This window comes from Typha latifolia, chromosome 9 (assembly GCF_019914945.1).
Source record: "Typha latifolia isolate L0001 chromosome 9, TyphaL0001v2, whole genome shotgun sequence".
Classification (NCBI taxonomy): domain Eukaryota; kingdom Viridiplantae; phylum Streptophyta; class Magnoliopsida; order Poales; family Typhaceae; genus Typha; species Typha latifolia.
In genome coordinates, this window is record NC_133094.1 from 4,259,892 (window position 1) to 4,280,681 (window position 20,790).

General features: G+C 35.9%; 2 protein-coding genes across 2 annotated transcripts; both read left to right on the top strand.

Annotated features, from left to right (window-relative positions):
• Window positions 1-472: 472 nt before the first annotated feature.
• LOC140795725 (DNA repair protein recA homolog 3, mitochondrial) lies at window positions 473-9,891 on the top strand. Its single transcript, XM_073148462.1, has 8 exons — window positions 473-767; window positions 2,754-2,811; window positions 4,701-4,918; window positions 5,356-5,443; window positions 6,496-6,668; window positions 7,203-7,349; window positions 8,430-8,564; window positions 9,143-9,891. Exons 1-8 carry the CDS (start codon window positions 714-716, stop codon window positions 9,530-9,532), a joined length of 1,263 nt encoding a protein of 420 aa, XP_073004563.1. The 5' UTR covers window positions 473-713; the 3' UTR covers window positions 9,533-9,891.
• Window positions 9,892-16,364: 6,473 nt separating this feature from the next.
• LOC140795053 (galactolipase DONGLE, chloroplastic-like) lies at window positions 16,365-17,665 on the top strand. The gene has a single exon (XM_073147412.1). It carries the CDS (start codon window positions 16,365-16,367, stop codon window positions 17,580-17,582), a length of 1,218 nt encoding a protein of 405 aa, XP_073003513.1. The 3' UTR covers window positions 17,583-17,665.
• Window positions 17,666-20,790: the final 3,125 nt, after the last annotated feature.

A 20,790-nucleotide genomic window follows, 5' to 3' on the forward strand; every position in this document is an offset into this window, starting at 1 on the left:
ATTTGAAATAAAAAAATATTAGCTTTGAATCCACTAATTCTAGAGAATTCAATTTTAAATGTGATTTTATAGTGCTTTGGATGCTTTATTGATCCTATTTTGGGTTCTCTCTAAGATCTCTTAGATAAATAATTTGGTTCTAATTAGGTTATTTAATGGTAGGATTAAATAATATTTGTATTTATCTAAATAGATTGACCCATCTAATTTAATTATCAAATGGATTGTGTTCATATCTATTACTACAATCTTTTACTCGACCATGCTAATTTGTTTATAATGTGATATTTGTTTTTTATCACTAAAATAATCTTATTATAATACAAAAAATCTATTTATAACCTAAATGAATTAATTTATATCTAAATATTTAAATAATTTGTGTCATCCGTTTAATAAATAGGTGGAATTCATACTTAAAAATTTCGACCGATTTAATAAAAGGAACGGATCGGTGTTCGTATTACCTTTTGCCCGACCCGACCCGACCCGGCTAATCCGACCGATTGCCACCCCCTTCCCGACGCGAGGAGGAAGCCCAAGGAAAAGGCGGGACAAAACTCCCAAATCCCTAAACCCTAGAACCAGAGACATGCGGTGATCTGAAGCTCCTCCTTTGAGCCCGCCTTCTCTTCCTCCCTTTTCTCTTCTCTTCTCTTCTCTATCAGCGACGAGGCTTCGCAGAGGAGGAGGCTGCTTCGACCTCGGAAGCCATGGCTAGGCTCCTCCGGAGCGCTTCTCTGAAGCGAGCTCTTTTCTTGCACGAGGTCCTTGACCGAGCTCTCTTTATACTTCTTGAGCTTCTCCATGTCTATCTCTTAGCTCGGAAGACCCGATTTCTGCAGTAGGATTGTAAAAATGGTGTCTTGGTTAAAAAGGCTGCTTTGTTGATTGACCAAGTTGAGGGTTTTTATAGCGTACGAGTGATTAATACCAAGGAATAAATAGATGCTGATGTGACCAAAATAACTTTCTGAATTAACCATTCGTTTGTGTTGTAAATGTTTTGATTTTGTTAAAACAAGCTTTACGCGATATGGTATAGATGGTTTAAAAGGTTTAGCTAGACATGGTCTTAAGTTAGACCGTCCGCTTGGTGATTTGTTTACTGTTTCTTTATGCTTCTTTATGGGTATATCAGATTTACGTCCTCGTTTATGATAGTAATCTTAATCGAGGTAAGCTTGCGATCGGAATTTGCATAGACTCTTAACTTTTCCATTATTTTGGTTGCTTTTCTTTTATATAATTGCATACCGAACTTGATATTGATGTGTTTATGCAAGTTCAACACTAGATTTAAATACACCGTGCTAATGGAGAAATATTCCATGAATTAGTGCTAAAGATGTAATTAATCTACCACCTTTCCTTATATCATGTTTTCATAGGAAAATAATGCTAGCTGGATATGATGATTGAGAAAGCTGCAATTAAAAAAAAATTTGAACTTGCTTTACATTTAGTAAAATATGGCTATCTGTGGGGCAAAGTACCACTTTGACTTGTCAGTAGATTAGTCTAGTGAAAGGCTAATAAGAAGCTTCAGAGTCTCCAATCAACTAAAATAGGATGCTTCCGAGTATTGTTAATTAGATCATGCTGTTGGAATTTGTTCCATGTTACAAGATCATGAGATAAGGTAAGGAATCAAGAGTATGAGAGAGCCTAACTCCTTGAACTAGCGATTCTCTGTTGACCTTCTGACAATGTGTACCTTATCCTCCCCAACACCTAATTTTAATTGAGCTGCAAGGCAGCAAAATCATCCTAGTTTTGGAATATGCCTGAGATAGCGACATGATTATGTGAAGGTAGCGTTTATCTTTTGGGATTTGGGTTTGTACTTGCTGCCTTTCATCAAGGGTAGCTAGGTTATAGAGTTGAGCATATATGATGTGCTAGCAAAGTTGGACTGGAAGGGACTCTAGGTGGTAACTTCTCGAGATTAGAAAACACTAAAGAAGGTTGAGAAATTGTTCTAGAGGGAGGTCGCAATGACACCAAGGTCAGTAGAAAACTTGCTTGACAGAGTGGAGTTGTTGAAACTGCAAAGGGACTCATTCGCTCTTCCTAATGGTCTCCTAGGGAAGGCCTTGAGGCAAGAAAAATGGTACTTAAGGTTGGTTATGCGTAACATCAAGCTTAGTGTTGTTTCCAGTGCTTTTTGTCAGGAGAATAAGGAGGTAGTGGATCCAGAGGAGCGTAGGGGAGGGTAATGGACATCCTCAACATTATTGGATTAGTGTCGCTTGTGTCAATCATCGACAACAAGGACCTCGCCACTGCGTGAGGATACTTGATAGAGAACCAAGCTCCATATCCCTCATTTCTATTTGATAACTAACTCTTACCATGTGGTGCAAATCTTAGGTGCCTGATGTTATTAATGTCAATGGGAAAATCTTATTGACTTGATTGGAGCTCTCTTATTTGGAGAGAAGCTGAATTTTTTTTTTAGCAAATTAATTTTCTTGGTTTGGCATGTTTTTGTAATCTTTAGGGGATTAGGTGTGAATTTGGATTCTCTTATATAATATTGCAAAAAAAGTCATGATCAATATTATTAAGAAAGATTGCACTGATAGACTTTTATGCAAGAATCCTGAATCCTAATACATTTCATACTCTTATAGAAGCACCTTTTACATATAATCCCTCTACACTTTCACACTGATAAATAACAACTTCTGAAAGATAGAACATTTGTCTTTATCTGAATGACATGTCCTTACAAATGCTTTTATTTGCAGGGTTGCAGGCATGGGATTGGTGGTTCTGCTTTTCATTTTCGCACCTTCTCAGCTAAAGGTGATTAAATTTCCTTCTCCAATACTCCTGATCTTTTTATTTGAAAACATTAGAAGTTGGCTAAGTAAACTAATTTCTCCAGTCATTAATAAGTTCGAACTATACGTTTTTAGACTTTAGCAAGATTTTGCGATCTATATCATGCTAGAATGTCATGGAACACAATTTGCATTTTGAAACATCAGCAGTTGGAGTGACCCTAATGGATCTCAATAATTCCTCCGAAGATAAGTGGTTGAGTTACTTTGCGTTTTTGTTATCCTTTTCCATTCATGGCTAGTTGTCTGGTAGTTCTACAGATCAAGGATCCTATACATCTATATCTATAGACTCATAGGCACACCTGTTTGTTGAGTTGAGGATTGTTGTGCATCTATTTGTCTCACAATGTTGATTTGCCTAAGCTTGACTTTATGCTATGATGCGGATGCTGATATACAAATTCTTACTTATATATGCCATAAAGTCTTATACATGTAATCAAATATAAGTAGACATAGTTGATTTTCAGTTGCAGAAAATACCAAGAGGGCATGCTACTTGAGGATAAGAGTTGTCCTCACTTAATATAATCTTAACCTAGTGGAGGATGTAGGCATGATCTTACTTATGCCTCTTTGCTCATGATAAAAATGAACTGGAGCATGATAAAAACGAACTGGAGAATGAAATAAGACTCCTACAAGGTAGGGTAAGGGGCAAGGCACCCTTCTTCCCTTCTAAAGAAGGTTCTTAACTAGTATATCATACTATAAATATGACTCTTGATCTAGTATATATCATACTCATGTTATGTGTGCCGACAAATGCATCATGATCAGTGTTCTGAAAAAGTGGAGTATATGGTTGCATAGGTGCTGATGCCACTTAGATTGCATGTCAATATGCAGTCTTTAGATTACCAAAGGAGCTACATCTTAGCTACTCCATTCATGGCTTGGTTTTGGCAATTTGCAGTTTGCTACATGTTCATTTATGCATTTTATCCACGATTTGTTGCATATTAGATTTGATCAAATCATGCATCCCTTTATGATGCCTTAAGTTAGGTACCCATATCCACTAAGGAAAAAAAATTTCTAAATCCTAAATTCCAAATCCTGAATCATATTCCTTTCTTCTCTCTGTCAATCTTTCATTTAACCTCTCTCTCTCTCTCTCTCTCTCTCTACCACCCATAGTAGGTGGATCTCTCTCTCTGACATATGATCCCAGTATCTAACTACTAATGGGATGAGATATGAGCCATTAGTTGGATCAGATTTATAGCCAAACCAAGAAAACTGGGGAAGACCCAAATCCTTCATCATGATCTGGGTATAGAAGTGATCACACTGGTTGTTGCAAGTCCCACATCCTTCATCATAATTTTTCTTCAATTCCCTTTTTTACTTTGATCTTACTTTTTTCTGTGTTTCTGAAATCCAAGGTTTCATCTTATGCGAGGAAACCTTTTAATCAGTTTACTCAAAAAAACTGCTGGATATCTTTTGCTTTTGGTAATTTTGAGCTTCCTTAATTTAAACCAATCATCACATATTATTATCTTTCAGTTGTAAAAGTTATCTGCAACATCCTAACTTATATTATGTACAACGAGCCTTCCTTTTGATGGCAGGGTTTTCATAATTCCTTATGAGACAGAAATTAAGAGGTGATCTTTATTGACTTCATTAGCTTCTATTTAGATGCACCACCTCAGATATAGGCGGAGGTTATTTTGAGGTTTTGTTCTTCCTCTTTACGCGACAAGGGGTACCCATCTTTTTTACAAGTTAGATGAATAATAATCAGCAAGACCTCTCTGGATGCTTGATTTCTTTTTGTGCATAAGTACAAAAATATTACATATGGCTGAGTGAACTATCTTGTGAATCTGGTCATGTTAGGGAGAAGAAAGTCAAGGTCAGATGAAACCGACTCTAGTGAGGAGAACCTCTCTAAGAAAGACTTGGCTCTACACCAAGCCCTGGAACAAATTACAGCGTCATTTGGAAAGGGGGCAATAATGTGGCTTGGTCGCTCTAATGGGCCTAGAGAAGTTCCTGTTGTGTCAACGGGTTCGTTCTCTTTAGACTTGGCACTTGGAATTGGTGGACTACCAAAGGTAATTGATTATGTTGATCTTTAATTGCGTTTTGGACATGGCATTCTTCTCCATTGAATTCCCCTTGATGCTAAGACATGCTTTTATGTAATACATCGTGTTCTAGGGTAATGAATTGTGACATCTTGAAACTTTAAGCCATCAGAGATGCGTGCTCTATTACCATCTTACTACATGCTGCATTTGTAAACTGTGTTTCTTTTGAACGAGATTTAATGAACTGGAACCAAATGCTTCTTATTGCAAATTATGTCCTTAAATTCTTTGTATCCTCCACCCTAGTTTAGTTCACCTCTGAGTTAGGAACTCATGTACTATTGCATCTCCTTGTCCTCAATTGCCTATTTTGGTGATTTTCATAGATAATTACTCTATATTTTGAGACTTTATCTACTTAATTTGGAATTGTTATATAAATGAGGTTATGACTTTGCCAGGGACGTGTTGTGGAGATATATGGACCAGAGGCTTCAGGAAAAACTACACTTGCTCTTCATGTTATTGCTGAAGCACAAAAAAGTGGAGGTAATATTGAGGATTTTTTTTGTTCATTTCCGTTTCCCTACATCCATTCCATCCTCTATATTAATAAGTAGGAACAAGATGATCCAGATGAAAGTTACATATTTGGAGAATAATTCATTTTAGAAACTAAGAGCAGAGAAATTGATGACATGATAAAAAAGAAATGAGATGCATATGAATGATGATGTTATGTACTCTGTAACAGCTTTCCAATGTGATACAGGAACCAGGTGACCTTTTTTTCGTAAAATTATTTAGTGTTTCTCTTCTAAATTTGTGATGCTTGTAGTCCTCCCATGGTTTTCATACTTGGTCAACTAGATTACACTCGTAACTGAGAATGCTCCACAGAAGAAGACAAAACTCTAACTAGTTATTACAATGTTTTTATTTGATGTTAACTTAGGTAAGTCCTTGATAGGGAAAAGTTTAGCAAGACAGAACTTCACATGAAACTTGTACTCTATCTGGCAGTTAGGGTAGTATGTCTTGTTAGTGCAATTTCAGTTCATGTCACTAGCACTATTTAAAAATTACTTAGGCACCTGCCACAGATGGAGTATGCCTAGGCTCTACCTTAGGTCTGTCAAGGTGTCCGTGTTAGTTTTTTTTAACAGTGTCTTAGTATGTAGGTTGACCTTGAAATTCAAAAACATAGTAGATGTCATTAGGTTTGTTGATTTGAATGGCTCATTATGGATCTCAGTAGAAGGGCAATAATTTATTTTGTTAATTTTATGAGTTAATCTTTTGTTCTACTATTAGTCCATCATATGTTTATTTATAAACCGCCTTGGATTTTAGGAGTCTGGGTATGTACCTTCTTAACACCTTGGTATTAGGTGGGCCTCTTGGCTGCCCATATATTGCCCACAACCCTTAAAATGTTGGTCAGTAGTAGTAATCCTTTAAACTTTTCTTGAGAAACAGAAAGTATACTTCATTTTACTTTCTAATTGTCCTTTGGGAGACTTTTATCTTCTATATTTTCACAAAATTTTCATAATTTCATTCTTAACTTGTTAACATTTTTTTTCCTCTTATTTTCCTAGGTTACTGTGCCTTTGTAGATGCTGAGCATGCTCTGGATCCAGCACTGGCGGAGTCTATTGGTGTAAAAACTGATAATTTGCTTCTTTCTCAGCCAGATTGTGGTGAGCAGGCACTTAGCCTTGTTGACACCCTGATTCGAAGTGGTTCTATTGATGTTGTGGTTGTAGACAGTGTAAATCCCTTATACCTTATCTCTTTTTCCCTGTGCACCTGACACACACATGCTGTATATTATATATATATGAGTGTGTGTGTATATGTGTTTTCCTTTTCAATGGTTCTGTATTTACTTCAAAGGATTATATGTAATGTACCATTTAGGTTGTTATAAACTGCTCTGTCAAACAATTGCGGCAAGCATACAAGTACCTGGCCTCATTTATGTTCAATTATTTTATGATTGAAGTAGAACTGATCATATTGGCAATTTGTACATATTAAATAGCAACCACATAATTGCAAAATCATCAAATCTCAACTATAGTGGATTAAATAGATCTGAGAAGAATTTGACATATCATCCTTCTGTTGCTCTTCTTACTTTCCTTTTTCTAGTATGTGCTTTGTAGTAAAGTTGGGAATGTTCTCTTCCATGATGAATAACTTTGCTTCCTACTATTTTTTTTTTCTGCTTTGTAATATGTGTCTGCATCTCACTTTTATGCACAATTCAAAATGCTTCTTTATTGTGAATTCTGAAATGCAGGTTGCAGCACTTGTCCCTAAAAGTGAACTGGATGGTGAAATGGGAGATGCACATATGGCCCTCCAGGCAAGGTTGATGAGCCAGGCTCTTCGCAAGCTGAGCCATTCTCTCTCTCTTTCCCAGACTATTTTGCTATTCATTAATCAGGTATTGAACATTTAGCATCTTTTTGAGATACAATTTACAGAGTTCTGGATTATATAAACCTTAACCTAGTTTATGGTGCTTTATGGATTCCATTAGATCATCTGATCTTATTATGTTGATGTATCTGAAATATTGAAATTAGACAAACATATCAACATCTGCACAAATGATTTTTCCCAACTATTTTCTTGGTCTTCTGCATAGAAATAATTTTGTTTCTTTGAGATCTCATGAAGGATTTCTTGTCTAGAATGCTGCACTCTTTTAGATACAAATATCTCACATTGTGTCATTGTTTGATTTCTTTATTTTCACATTTTCACACCATATCCTTCCCCACAGTCCACTGTACTGTACTAATCCAGATGGATATTTCTTATATATTAGTTTTGCTGCTGTTACAAGACCATGAAATTTCTTTTTTCTTGTACTATGATATTTGGTTAACAGGATAGTTTTTGAACCATCTTAAACAATTTATACAAGGGCAAAATGGTCTTTCTGAATCTAAGTTTGGTTCTAATGGTGATTAGTTGGATTTAGCTAACGGAATAGCATTTTTGAAAGAGTGCAATGATTTCAGTGGCAATTATGATATTTTGAAGAATGTGGTAAATATGATAATTTAGAAGCTTTTTTTTGTGGCAATTATGTAAAATCCCTAACTTATATATTTTACACTTATTAGAGCCTATTGACGAGCCTCTTGATCTTTTCCTCAGTTCTTCTAGCAATTTCCTTTCTGAATATTAATACTATTTCTATGGAACGATGCATTATGTCATGCTGTCATGCATATTTGTTATACATACACACACTTGTTTGTGCTTGAATGAGAATGCTGCTTTCAGATTTCTACATATTAATTAATGCTAGTAAAATAAAGGAATACTAACAATTGGTTTTAGGGACATGAACATCTAAAATTTCTTGTATATGCGGAAATCCATTTTTATGCTGCATCTACCTGATATCTTGCCAGACCATTCCTATGGCAATTTTTTAATAGTTGGCAATAGAATTCATCAAATTAATTTGTCCTAAATCCTAATGCAGCATCTGGTATGCACGTGTTTGTAGGTGAGATCAAAGCTAAGCACATTTGGAGGATTTGGGGGACCAACTGAAGTTACCTCTGGGGGTAATGCCTTGAAGTTTTATTCCTCTGTCCGCTTGAATATCAAACGAATTGGATTGGTAAAAAAGGGTGAAGAGGTAAATAAAAATAATCTATGTGTTTACTGTTTCTTTAACGAAGCCTCTTTGAGATGTAAGTGGTGCATGATAATTACCGATGAACCTCGTAGAATGAAGTATATGCCAAGTGCAATGTGCTGAAAAGTATAGAAACATAAGCATCTAGTAACATTTAGAGCATGTTTACTTATTGGTGTGTCCCCCTAAAGAAACCACTTATTTTTTGTGTTCCCCTAAAGAAAACACTTGTTTATGTATCATTTTACATGTTCCTGTTTGAAGACCATAGAAAAGTAATCCATATACGTGAACTATGACTAGACACTGCTAAAGTTAATCCCCATACTATTTAAATTTTCTATGAGGCATCATGGGATTAATAATGAATGCTCACTTATGCTTATATCAGTAATTTTCTAGTCATGTGCCAGAAATTTTTAAATGTTTGTCTAGCTCTTTTCCTTTGCATGCTAGAAACAATCTGCTATCTCAGTCAATCACCTTATGGGAGTGTCAGTTGATCCACATTCAGCTAATTCTTTACTTGTTCTTGATAACCATAACGGTAACCATAACAATTTTTTTTTTGTTTGCAGACTGTAGGTAGCCAAGTTCTAGTGAAGATAGTAAAGAATAAGCATGCCCCACCATTCAAGACTGCACAGTTTGAGCTTGAGTTTGGCAAGGGAATATGCCGTGATTCAGAGATAATAGACCTAGGATGTAAGCACAAGTTCATTACAAAAGGGGGAGGTGCTTTTTACAGTTTGAATGGTCAGAGCTTTCGTGGCAAAGATGCCATTAAACGCTATTTTGCTGAGAATGAAGGTATCAGGGAAGAACTGATGATGAAACTGAAGGAAAAATTGATGCACAATGATATAGATAAAAAACATCAACAAGAAAGAGAAACACCAGATGATCCTGAAGAGATCGTCACATCTGACGCAACGGATGAGGAGATGGTTGCTGCAGTTGAGGCATGATGCATCATCGAGTGCTTCTGTGATATAACTCATTGAAGAAGTTACAGGTCACACTAATTATGGCTTCAGGAAATTGAATTCCAAAATGTGGCCTTCCAGTTCGAAGATTTTGGGTAGAGGATTGCAACAACAGTATTCAACCTGGTGGCAATACCAGTAGTGGCTGGCTGATCTTGGATTATTTACTTTTCAGCAATCCTTTTTGGTGCATGTACATTGTGTCTATAGTCGACGACATATGATCAGTGATGAGTTTGATCTCGGCTTTTACCCGAGTGATTTGGGAAATGAGAATCCTTAATAGGTCAGTCAGCTGTTTTAAATTCTGACAATATAATGCAGCACTATTCAAGTTATAATTCTCAATAGTTATATATTTATTGCATAAACGGATAAACCTCAACATTGGTCTGCTTATGATCTATACTTTGTGTTTCCACTGAAATCTGCTACTTGATGACAAATACAAGAAAGTCTTTAAAGAAGCTTTCTATCTGTAGTTTTACTTCACTTTGACCAAATACCAAGCAGTTATGCAGGTGATCCTTATTGGCTTATATGCAAAGCCAGTGCTTCTGTTGTTATTGTACTGGACTACTTTTATAGCTTCTTTGTGATAAGCCGGTAATGTACACTAATTTAAGTTATCACTGTATCTTAGTGTTTTGGTATTATCAACCTTATGGAGATTATGAGTTGGATTCCCTTTGTGGATATAGGGGTTGATATTTTGATGGATTTTTTTTATTAGAGTACCTATACATGCATGGTTGGGATTTGGAGGGTTGATTTAATTGTCCTATTTATATAGTTAATCACTTTGTCTAGCACTTTGTCTGGCCTTGTGATCGATAGAAAAACTGTACACCAATTGAAGAATTAGATTGTCAATCATATCTGCCTATCAGACATTCAACATTATTTGAAGTTTTGATTTTTTTATATTAATTGGCACTGAAAATTAAGAATATCAACTGGGGTATACGAACTCAAAGGAGTTCTAGGCTAGCTGGACTAGCGATGAGATGAACAAACTTTTACGAAATTTGGCCTGAGCTCTAATGAGCAGAGCTGAATTAGATTTTTAAGCTCGAAATGTTAATCGAGCCGAGCCAAGCTAGAGTCGGCTCGGTTTGAATAGGCTCAATATATAATATGTCAGATGATATTATATATATAGACATACAAAATAAATATAAAGATGTTATATAGTATGGTTAGTTAAAACAGCTTCTATTAACCTAACCAACCTAGATTTGAATCTTATCCTTCACTATTTATTTGCTATTTTTCCCATATAAGACTGATTTTTTTATCTAAGTTATAGGCCAGCTCATGTGAGCCTATTAAGCCCACGAGCCATAGAGCACAGCTCGAGCCTCATCGAGCGGAGCCGAGCTCAACCTTTCCCGCTCGAATTGAGCTTAAGCTTGAGTTGAGTTCAATTTTTTTCGAGCTCTCACCCCTTCCCATGTTCTATTAAAGGGTCAAATTTTGTTGTATTCTTTAAAATATCATATTCGCCGTCAAAGATTTGCCAATGGATTTGGAAAATGGACCTAATTAGCTAAAATATGTTTGCATTTGTTTATATCAATGCAGAGTTTAGGCTCAACCACTATCATAAGAGAGAATTTTAAATATCAGAAATGACGTGAGGAGAATTTTCTTGCTAGAAAGAATTTCAAATATCTGAAATGACATGAAATTTTTTTTTTCTTGCTTTGATTCAGCTGTGATTGGAGTTATCGGATGGTTTTGCCTAGTTATCAAACCTAAGTATCACCCTCATCTTCTAGACTATAGGGAAAAAATTAGGGTTATGAAAAGGGCAAGGGCAATTAATAGAGGAGTTTTTGATCAAACTAGACCTTTTTTAAATTTCATTTGTCGAAATAGGTTACACCCAACACTTAAGCATTTTAATATAATCAGCATTTTAATTAAAAGAAAAAAAATGCTAAAAAATTTAGCGCTTTACTAATGAAAGATGATACACATAAAATGTCGAATAATTAAATATTTTATTATTAAAAACACTAAACTAAGAAGCTGAGCTGCTTATCTACACATATCATAACTTTCTAACTCATAGTCCATTTTGGAAATATGATATATCGTTATAAAAATAAATTTATTAAATATAATATTATTGATCAAAGCTTATTTAGATCTCAAATGAGAATTTTGTCTCAGTTATCTATTTTAGTCATAAAATATATCGATGTGAAGATATAAAAAAGAATAATGTAATCATTTCGCAGCCAACTGTGCTCATAATTGTAAAAATATATTTTTTATTTTAGAAAATGATAAAATGCCTAATTTTTTAGTGTTTCGAAAACGTAAAAGTTTAGCATTTTATAAAATAGTGTTTTTAGTATTTTTATCTAAAATAAAATATTAAACTTATCAGTATTTTATTTAAGAGTATAATAGAATAGACCCATTTTAATATTAAACTTGATGTATAATTTATTTGAATAAATAAAATATAAAAGACCGGTAGATCGGTCAAAACTCATCTATAGAGCCTTATAAAAGATCTCATTTCCACGACAAAAGTTCATGACTCATGAGTCACGATTTCTTTGGTACAACAAAGTCATCCTCTTTGTAACTTTAAAAGTTTCTACTAAAAAAAGTCAATAAATAGGGATTCATTAAATATATCTTAACATTTATATCGTAAGAAGGAATAGCCAGTTACAACAACAACAAAAATTGCAGTCAATAGACAAAAAATGACATATATATGCTTAAAGACATCCTCAATCCTTCTTTGAACTCTTCTACTGCCCTTCTAATATACCCCATGCTTGCATTCACTGAAATAAATAAATAAATAAAAATAAATTCTTAAATAACACTCTATATATTATTTTATTAACATTATTATTTGAGGAGTATAATCCGACCTCTCTTTTTGCTCTTTAATTTTCATACGACACCCTGACTTAATTAATTCAATCATTTTCAAATGAAAGAGTATCAAACAAGGAGTATTTAGTTAGAATACTAAATATAATTTCTAAAATATTTAAATTACCCTTTATTGGGGGTATTGTAAAGTGATTAGATCTAGGAAGATGTTTCTGATTTGGTTGGATGAATTAATGTGGGCCATGACTTAATTAAAAAAGGGTTTAGTTAGTGGGGTTCAAAAGAATTTATATTGCACGCTTGGATAATGACACATTCATAGGTCAGTAATTAAAGCAGTCTGGTGAAGACCAGAGCAATTGAATCCTGGACTAGATGTAGTGGAGGACTCAAACCGGCCTAATTCATGGCTGCTTGACTGCTCTTAATGGAGAAAGAGGATGGCAAAATATTAGAGTAAATTAAAGGTAGAAGTTAGACAAGGGCTGCTTGGGATAAGAGAGAGATCATGGAAGACAGCATTTGTATTTTTATTAGTAGCTTTTTGGTGGGTTTCAGGCATGCATTTTTCCTTTTCTTTTTCTTTTTTATTTACGAGTATTACTGCCCTATTTGTTTGCTTGCATTTGTAGAAAGACAAACGCTTTGATGTTCTTTTTTTTTTTGTTGGATTTAATATAATTTTCATAGAAGAATATATTTCTAAAAGTGAGTTTAATGTATTATAAATTTTAGGTTTTTCTTTTCGGACGTATGTATTTAAAACGCTGTAACTTTTAATGTTTCTTTTAGTGTGTTTGTTTTCGAAGTACTTATAAAAGTTACGACATTTTTATATGGTATAGATACTTAAAGAAACTATAAAAGTTTTTCAACTTTCAACATCTATAAAGATGCTAAAAGTTTCAGCTTTTATAATTAGAATTGCCACGATGCTTTGTTGTCTCTCATACCTGGGTAGAAAGAAACCAAAATTTACAAATTATTTATACCCACTAGTAAAACTATAATTTTTTTATTATAATAATATTAAAAAAGGGTCTGATTTGACGTCTAATTTCTCTGTCTTCATCTAATGGTTGAAATTATATGATGTTCTACAAAATTGACTGGAAGAATATGGCTTTCACTTTTTAAGAGTAAATTAGTCTCTTTATTCTCTTTTCTTACCTCTTACTTGGTTCATAGATTAAAACAACCTAACCAAACTTCTTTTATCTTCAAGATATCCAATGAAATGATCGTCGCTCAAGTTTTGGGACTAAATTACAAGTGATATATATATACAAAATGACAGTTTTATCTCCTAATAGATCTAGGGAATATAAGTTTTATTTTAGCAATTCTAGTATGTATCAAATCGTTGAGTAGAAAGACTAAATTGCATTTGACTCGCTAGCTACTTCTTAAAGAAGTTTTTCTGACTGTCTACATTTATAAATATATTAACATAGATCAAAATATATCGACTCACCAACTGCTTAAGCTTTTAAACAATAAACCAACACTAAATATCATGCAATAAGATATCTCTTCACACGTTGCTCATGCACAAACTCAGCCTCAAAACAAGAGAGCATAAGAGAGAGAGAGAGAGAGAGAGATAAAAAAGCCCAAAATATCGGCTCTCTATTCATGATAGCAGTAACAAACAGCGATTAAAATAATGTTACATAGCAACTTCAAGCTGTCTTTCCTTGTCTGTCACTGCAGGAAGTGATTATTTTTATGGGTGCTGAGAAATAGAGAGGCTGATCGAGCTTGGTTGTTATCAATATTACTCATCAGTAGCATGGAAGCTTATTATTTAATTGGTAAAGTAGCCGAAATTGGATAATTTTATGAACCTAAGAAGAGTAAGCATTGACATCCTTACTTGTATGATGGATAACTGCAGCCATATATCCACAAGTAGATAGATTGATAGAGAACATTGAATTAGATCTCCAGTGGCAATACATAACAACAAACAAATGAGTAGAAAAAGAATCAGAGATCTATGGAAAACCTTGCCATCTTTCACGGTAAAGCAATCAAAATTAAATTAGTAATTGCCGTTCTTGCCAACAAGATTATTAGGATAATAATAGGATTTGATTTGCATTTATCATCCTAATAAGTCGGAAGAGGAAGATAAGAGCATTTCAGTCATTGTAATCTGCTAAACGGTGTTAGATGTTAATCTCTTCATTCAATTCAGTGGTACCTCATGAAGAACTTGATCTACTCTTATCTATTTTCTGAATAAAATACACTGGAAAACAATCTGAATCTTGAATAATATGGAAGCCAGTTAATGCTCTTCCTTTTTGTAATCATATATATTTAACATACTTTATAAGCTTTGAACCTTCAAAGTAGTACAAGAGGAAGAGAAGCTTTAGGATTAATACATATTATATAGAGGAAACAGTGGGCCAATCTGGGGAACAGGATTGCTTCCTGTCTCAAATACCACTGGAGCCCATGCATCTCCCTTCCAAGGTCAAAACTACAGGATGCTATACATTCCAGCTTGTAAAGTATTCCTACAACCTATAAAAATTATGTCATATCAATAAATGGATTATGCCCTTACTCAATCTCACACTCCCACATTAACTTCTTTTATATATCTTCCTCCATGCCAGTTTTATATTTTTTATCAACTCATTCTAGAACATAATGAGGTGGCACTTTCATAAGTGGGGTATAGTAGTAACCAGGCCTTTTTCTCCAATGTTGTTATAGCTTTCACTTAAATCTATTAAACCTATTAGGATGGCGTTGTAAGAAACAAAATAGTTTATGGGTGTCAGTGAAAACGGACAATATTTCACAAGGTGTAAGATAATAATTGCATAAGAGACTATTATATAAAATTTAACGTAGGTTATATGCTTATATGCGTAAAAATAGAACTATTCATTTTCGTTACAACAAGCACTTTTTTATTCATTTCAAATAATTAATTACAAAGTGAGATAAGAGAAGAAAAAAAAGAATAGGGTAAGAACCCTACGAAGAAGCCTTAAACTTAACTAATAATTAAAGCATGTATCTAAACAAACACTCAAGTATAATAAAATAGAGGAGATCTAGAGCAAGGCCTCCGCCTTAGCCAATGGACAAGCTCTAGGCCGAAAACATCCTGAGTTTTGAAAGACCGAGCACTCCTCTAACAAGCAAACTCAAACAGTACTGTGAGGCTAGCTATGACCACCACTACAGTACATGATAGTAGTGCAAGAGGTCATAGATAGATTTGCACACCTATGGATACAAATTCTTCTTATAAAATAATTTAACACTTGCGTGAACTCAGCCAACGGAGAACTAACACATATCACTGGCCTGGTGGTAGTAATCCTTTCTATGTTACACCTAATATCTATGTGGTGCATCACCAAGCCACATACACACGAACCAAAAGGCACACGTGTCGACCTCCGGGAGCCGCTCTTGTCCCGCTCCCCCTGTCGGAGATTTGACATCCGTACCAAAATCCAGTTGGATCGATAGCAACGCGCGCCTTTTGGGGTTCGACGCCACCGTCACCTAAATCGGACGGCCCTAATTTAATGCCGGTACCATCGACGGCCGATACGAAGCCATCCTCAGGCGCGTTGACGTCAGATAACAAATCTAACGAACTACGAACTACGAACTACGAACTCCATCACGAGGAAAGAGGCAAATGTCGGCGTTCGTAACGATCTCCTTCTCCTAATTACATCTCTTTCCTCTTGGTCTTTTCTCCTTATGGATTAGATAATTTTATAATTGCAATTAACTAAGTAGCAGCCTAGGAAGTGGGATGAAACCAACCAAATTTACGCATTAATCAATCTTCCAAAAGAGTGAGGGTCTATGGTCAATCCCTCGCCAAACTTACTCACTGCCTCTCTCTATATATTCTTCATGCATGCACTCTCCCTCTCTATCAACTTAGTAAGATTTTTGAGATTTAATGGCTTCTTCCATTTCACTACTAAACCAACCTCTCTTAACGAAAAGGCGGCTTCGCCGTCCGCTGCCATTTGCTCGTCGGACGGCGGTGGCAGCTACTTCTTCTTCTTCTTCTCTACCTTCCACGTGGCGGGAAATCCAAGGCTCGGATGACTGGCGCGGCCTGATCGACCCGTTAAACCCTCTCCTCCGGTCGGAGCTCGTCCGATACGGCGAGTTCGTCGCCGCCTGCTACGACGCTTTCGACCTCGACGTGACCTCGAAGCGCCACCTGAGCTGCAAGTATGGCAAGGCGACGATCCTAACGGCGGCCGGCATCGGCAGCTGCGGCTACGACGTGACCAAGTACATCTACGCGACGCCGGACGTCCCCTTCCCGGCGGGCATTGCCGGGCCACGGTGGATCGGCTATGTGGCGGTGGCGTCCGACGAGGAGGCCCGGCATCTCGGGCGGCGGGACGTTGTCGTCACGTTCCGTGGGACGGCGACGGCCGCCGAGTGGATCGCAAACCTCATGAGCTCACTAACCCCGGCGAGGCTCGACCCGAGCGATCCCCGCCCCGACGTGAAGGTCGAGTCCGGATTCCTAAACCTCTACACCTCCTACGATACCACCTCTAAATTTAGCCAAAGGAGTTGCCGAGATCAACTTCTCAAGGAGCTGTCGAGGATTATAAAGAAGTACACGAATGAAGAGATGAGCATCACATTGGCCGGACACAGCATGGGGAGTGCTCTTGCCCTCTTACTTGCATACGACGTCGCCGAACTCGGGCTCAACGTCTCCCGGCGCCGGAATTCCGGGAAGACCCCGGTGACGGTGTACTCATTCGGCGGCCCGAGGGTCGGGAACGCTGGGTTCAAGGTGCGGTGTGAGGAGCTCGGCGTGAAGGTCCTGCGAGTCGCCAACGCCCGGGATCCGGTGACGAAGCTCCCCGGGGTTTTGCTGAACGAGAGCTTTAGGATTCTGGGAGGGAGGTACGGGTATGCTCATGTTGGGGTGGAGCTGCCTCTGGACTTCTTTAACATGAAAGATCCTGCTTGTGTTCATGACTTGGAGACTTATATAAGACTACTTAAGTGCCCTCAAGAAGGGGTACTACTACAAGCTCATCAAAAGGATAGAAGAGGATTTCTTGGCAAGAATAAGTTTGATGCATGGCCATGGCAGGATGCTGCAATGCAAGTTGGTAGCATGGTGCAGTCTCTTGGATTTTGATGATACAAAGAAGATGAACCATTAATCCTTGTATATTTCTTGAGGCTTAACGGTTTTGTAATATTTGTAATTGTAGACAGATACACGAGATTAATTGAATTATTCTTTTACACGAGATTAATTGAATTATTCTTTCTTTCTTCACCGATATATATATATATATGTAGAAGAACAATTCTTATTCTTATTTGGAGAACTCTATTGTCCGAATGGAAAAGGTGTAAATAACAACAAAAACAAAAGAAGAGAGTAGTGTAAAATATAGTTCTCCGAAAAGAAAAGAAAAATAAAACAAATATATAGCAACATAAAACAGTGGTCTTTGTCTAATTATTATTGATCTTAAATTAATTATATATGTTATCTGTAGCAAGAAAATGCAGGGTGATTTAAGAATGAGATGGTAGGAGGAATTAAGAGGCAAAAAGGGAGGTGGAGTGGATAGAGAAAGGAAGTGTGTATGGAAAAATATGGACATGTTAGTAGGGTGGAAAGGTTGGTGGGAGACATTAATTTGAAGTCAACACAAAGACATACGTTGATGGAGACTAATATTGCAACATTTTATGTGGCTTATAAGATGGCAATGGTTGGCCAAAGATTGACCAAAGATTATTGCTTTTGGGCTATAAATTAAATGGGTTGGTTGGGTTCCATCCCACTTTTTTGGCTGCTTGCAATTTATTTTGCTGCTAAGTTTCAAGGACCATAAAAAGTTAGAAGAATAAATTAAATCAACCAGAAAGCAATAGAAATTAAACTAATCTCTAGAAGTTCTTCTTCTTTTTTTTTTTTTTTTTTGGGTTGGGGGGAGGGGGGGTATATATTGACTTTTTAACTGTTAAACGGTTCAGATTTTAATTTATAGTTGCTAGAGGAATATAAATATACATATATAAACACACACACACACACACACACACACACACACACACACACACACACACACACACACACACACACACCGACACACGTAAATAAATAAGGGATTTTGAATGGGTTTATTTGCAAAAATTCCTCATCCTTTCGCGCCATACTTTCTCTGTTCCTCGGAAATTGAGTCAGTTAATATCGTTTTCATACGCGGGCTAAAGGGCTCGCATCGGCCGTCGATGCGAGCGGGATTAAATGTCAGCCGTACGATTCGTGTGACGGTGGTCGACACTGGCCTCGTCGCATTCGATGGCGCTCGTCGCGACACGTGTCTTCTGGGGGATTAGGTCTAAATACGTGGGCCCTCCCCCTGAAGATATGATGCTTGATATGGCTAACTGGAACATGAGGTTGTAGAAAAATATGTAGAATATGATCACAAAGTTTGTAAGCTAGTGGGCATGTAGTTACTAAGGACACAGGTGTGAATTCGGCGCCGTTTCCATCGATCAACAACACATATCATGGTCTTAACTGTGTGCGTAATTGGGTCAGATCGGTTCGCATCAAAATTTTTACTTTGAATTTCTTTATTTAGTCGTCGTACAGTTTGTGTATTGTTTGGTATTTATTTTTTAATTTTAGTTGGTAATCTCTTTCATCTTCTAGTCTTTGAAATTTTATGAGATTATATGTGAGACTATTGATTGTGACGGAAGCACAAGTTGACCCGAGGCTCTTTGCACCAATAAAATTTATGAAAATTAATGAAGTGCTGTCGCCTATGTGCTATCCCTTAAAAAAAAAATGATCGCATCACTTTGACTCATAAATATATACTAACATCTAATTGGGAAAAAGTAAGTTAATAACTATGATCATTTTATTTATGGAATGTGTATAAAGTATTTACGAGCATAGCATTACTCATATTTTTAATATATATTTATATTGGTAGTGGGAAAGGAAGCAAATTATTGCATCTCTTGTGTCAATTGCTTCCAGTATGAATTAATAATAGTGGGAAAGTAAGCAAATATAAGTCTTCAAGGCTAAATTTTTGGAAATGATTTAATGAGTTCCAAGCTGTGTTAAGGCTGGTGATGAGAAGGTATCTTGTTTTAGTCGGTTATAAATTTTATATCAATTTATGTGATGTGTATATCTTGTGCTACTACTTCAAAGATCCTAAGCTTTTAAAAAAAAGAAGATAATGTTAAATAATATGATACAAAGGTTGACTATATATCTAAGACTAAGACCTGACTGCTGGCTTCCATATCCTTCTCATCCAAATTTGAGATTATTTTCTAAGATTATATTGTACATAGAAAGGAGGAAGGAGAAAGAAGAAAGATCTTTCTCAAATTGTTTAAACGTAATACTTTGGTAAACTACAAGATGTTTGAATGGAGTTGATGAATTAGATTACTATGAACTGGTCAAGTAGAGAAGAAATTATTATTCTAAACATAATCTTGTCATATGTCAAGCATGGAAATAGCATGCATGCCATGAAACTAATACAAGGTTTTTGACCAAATTAAATAAAAGTAGATGAGGTTTTCTTTTTCCCTTCGGAATGAGTCATTTCTTATGGAAATAATTTCTTAGGAAATGCTTTTCAATATCAACATAGGCAATAGAAAGGAAGTTGCAATCACTTAATCTTTTGGGCTTACGTTTTTTAGTTGAATTTTAGATTACAAGATTTGTGTTACATCTCCATGGTCTGTTACCTAACAACTTAGATATTTAGTTAACTTGTGATCTAACATAGTATTAAAGTCAATTTATATCTAACAAAATAGAAGAACTAGTTTCTCTCTTACAGTTAGGCCATGAAGATTTATTCCACTAGGATAAACTTACATATAATAGTTCCTACAATTCCTTGTTAAAAGAATCAACAAAGCTTTAATTCCAGTATCTCTAGCCATCTGTCCTGCGTATCTACATCCAAGCATCCAACCTCGAGCAGGATCTAATAATTCTCTTCTACTCTCCTAAACTAACACTAATTACACACTGAGACAGGTGGAGGCAAATGCTTTATTGTTTGAATCTTTCCAAAAGAGAAGGCTTCGTGGATGTCATCACTATCACTTATTTGATACTTTTAATTCAATGCAACTTTAATTTGGTGGGCACAATGCTCTTCCCTTTCCTAAGTTTTCTTATAATATACCATTTATTGGGATGCAACTTCTTAATAATTGAAGATTACCTCAAATCAACTAATGTCCTTGTTAATTGATTCCTCATTTTCATATATTACTTCGGAGTTTCCTTATTTTAAATTGTCTTTGTACACCATAGGACCAAAGTTGATAAT

Excerpts from the sequence above, each read along its gene's own strand:
- LOC140795053 (XM_073147412.1), top strand. The coding sequence starts at position 16,365 with ATGGCTTCTTCCATTTCACTACTAAACCAACCTCTCTTAACGAAAAGG.
- LOC140795725 (XM_073148462.1), top strand. The coding sequence starts at position 714 with ATGGCTAGGCTCCTCCGGAGCGCTTCTCTGAAGCGAGCTCTTTTCTTG. Across the intron at positions 2,812-4,700 it reads TCGCACCTTCTCAGCTAAAG|GGAGAAGAAAGTCAAGGTCA; the intron begins GTGATTAAATTT and ends TGGTCATGTTAG. Across the intron at positions 6,669-7,202 it reads ATGTTGTGGTTGTAGACAGT|GTTGCAGCACTTGTCCCTAA; the intron begins GTAAATCCCTTA and ends TCTGAAATGCAG.